At 48.8% G+C, this 1,885-nt stretch overlaps 1 protein-coding gene across 1 annotated transcript in view; it reads left to right on the top strand.

Annotated features, from left to right (window-relative positions):
• Positions 1 to 1,830, top strand: part of Trabd2b (TraB domain containing 2B) — a 222,429-nt gene extending 220,599 nt beyond the window's left edge. Inside the window, exon 7 of the mRNA XM_028787494.1 lies at positions 1,110 to 1,830. Within this exon, the coding sequence (XP_028643327.1) occupies positions 1,110 to 1,314 (205 nt within the window). The 3' untranslated portion in view covers positions 1,315 to 1,830. The remainder of the gene's footprint in view (positions 1 to 1,109) is intronic.
• The last annotated feature ends 55 nt before the right edge of the window (positions 1,831 to 1,885 follow it).

Below are 1,885 nucleotides of genomic sequence, written 5' to 3'. Positions count from 1 at the left end.
ACTGCATCTCTTCTTGCTAAGAATCCTCATCTCCTTCAAGCTCAGTAGAAACTGAAATATGGCATAGAAAAATCACTAGGCATGATGACTGCCTGCGTTCTTAAGTACACTGTAAATGCAGGATATTATTAGTTGAAGAGCAGAGAAATAAAAATATTAATGATAATTTTAAAAAAAAAGCCTTCCCACATCTCCCAGGGCCCAGCACTGTTCTAAGACTCCTCCTCAAATTGAAACCTGTTCTTTGACTCTCATAGAACAAATGCCCCACTGAGGCAGTGAGGTTAGTGGGAAGTGGATAGATGATGTCTTAGGTGAGCCTTCGCTCTTCAAGATCTCAGGGCGGATCATGAGCTTTGAGAAGAGAGAGAGTGAGGGAAGTCTCTAGCAGTGACAACGACAGCAAGACCCTGGGAGTGATGGGGATGAGGTAAGGTAAAACAGTACAGTGAGATTGTGACCGGTCCCGTGTAGTTGAAGGCCAGCATGGCAGGTTCTGTGAGCTAAAATGTGCTGTGGAAACCCCACCCTCGCCCCTGTTTTGCATACATACTTTGTAGGAGCACTGTGCCTGCTTCTTTGAGAGAGACAATGGTCGTTCCTCTCCTGCCCCATGGGAGTACAAACCTACTTTGCCCCAGAACCTGATACCTAGTAGACTCTGTGAGGCCCCTTGTTGAAAGGAGGTGGTAAGACCCATTTCGAAGGCTTATTGTGAGGATGGTAATCCTGTTTGAACAGCTGGTGTGGGGGATCCTCCTCCCATGGCAGATAGGATGATGTGGTAAAAATTAAGGCGTGTGTGTGTGTGTGTGTGTGTGTGTGTCTGTGTGTGTGTTCTGCCACCTTCAGCAACCTTCTGGGGAACAAGGTGTAGACCACCAGGAGACAGATGGAAGCTATACTCTGGGGACCCCAGTTATTTCTGCCTGGAACCTGCCCTCATGATCAGTCATAGGTGGTCCCACCCTATCCTTGTGGGTCATCGAGCCTGCTGTGGGGTTCTAGACTATTCCTCTTCCCTAAGGTACCTGCTAAAGTTAGAGCAGAACCAGAAGCTCTCTTCCAAGGAGGAGGCTGCTGACAATCCCTGTGTTTCCTCTTTGCAGCACTACAATCTCGCCACCTCCGCTGCCCCTCCAGCCTACCCCCAGCTCCGAAACCACCAAGCCCTTTGTCAAGTCCTCACACCAACTCCAGCAGCAGGACCCTGTGGGGCCTACCAGCAGCTCAGCACCTGCACTGGGCCTCCTCCCTACCATCACTGCCGCCAGTGTAGCCCTCTTCCTACTACACACCCTCGGGCCTTCCTGACCCCGACCACCCTTGCAGAGAAGCCAGAGAAACCACAGGCGTCTGTGGCCGTGTCCACCATCTGATACCACCTCAGAGAGTGCTAACACCTCAAGGCAGTTCACACAGGACAGGGACCTTAGAATACTAGAGCTTTATTGTACTCAAGTTACATCTTCTTTTTTGTAGAAGGTCTTAATTTCCCATAGTGCTATGGGGCTCTTTTTGTAAAATATGTGTCCATATTAAAAGAGAAAATGTATTTATTCTATTGATAAAACTATTTTTATGTAGCCTATGTTATAGTCCCTGAATTAGCCTCAACACCAACCCAGGGAAAGAGCCCAGGTTCCCATGACCTCTGTGACCTGTGTGGACTGTGGCTTTGAATTGGCCCCAAGCCTCCTACTCAGGCTTGGCTTCTAGCACTGTAGGCACAGTGGGAGAAAAGGCAGGCAAAAAGGCTGCCCAGCTTTTGTGAAGCTAGATTTCAGAGCCAGAGGCATGGTGGCCAACCATCCTCCCTAACTCTGTCCAGGCCCCAGAAGAACAGTTTAAGGAGAAAGAAAGAAAGAAAGAAAGAAAGAAAGAA

Source organism: Grammomys surdaster, unplaced genomic scaffold, assembly GCF_004785775.1.
Source record: "Grammomys surdaster isolate TR1022 unplaced genomic scaffold, NIH_TR_1.0 100, whole genome shotgun sequence".
In the NCBI taxonomy this organism is placed as follows: Eukaryota; Metazoa; Chordata; class Mammalia; order Rodentia; family Muridae; genus Grammomys; species Grammomys surdaster.
The sequence above is the reverse complement of the archived record's forward strand: the minus strand, read 5'-3'. Positions and strand labels throughout refer to the sequence as shown.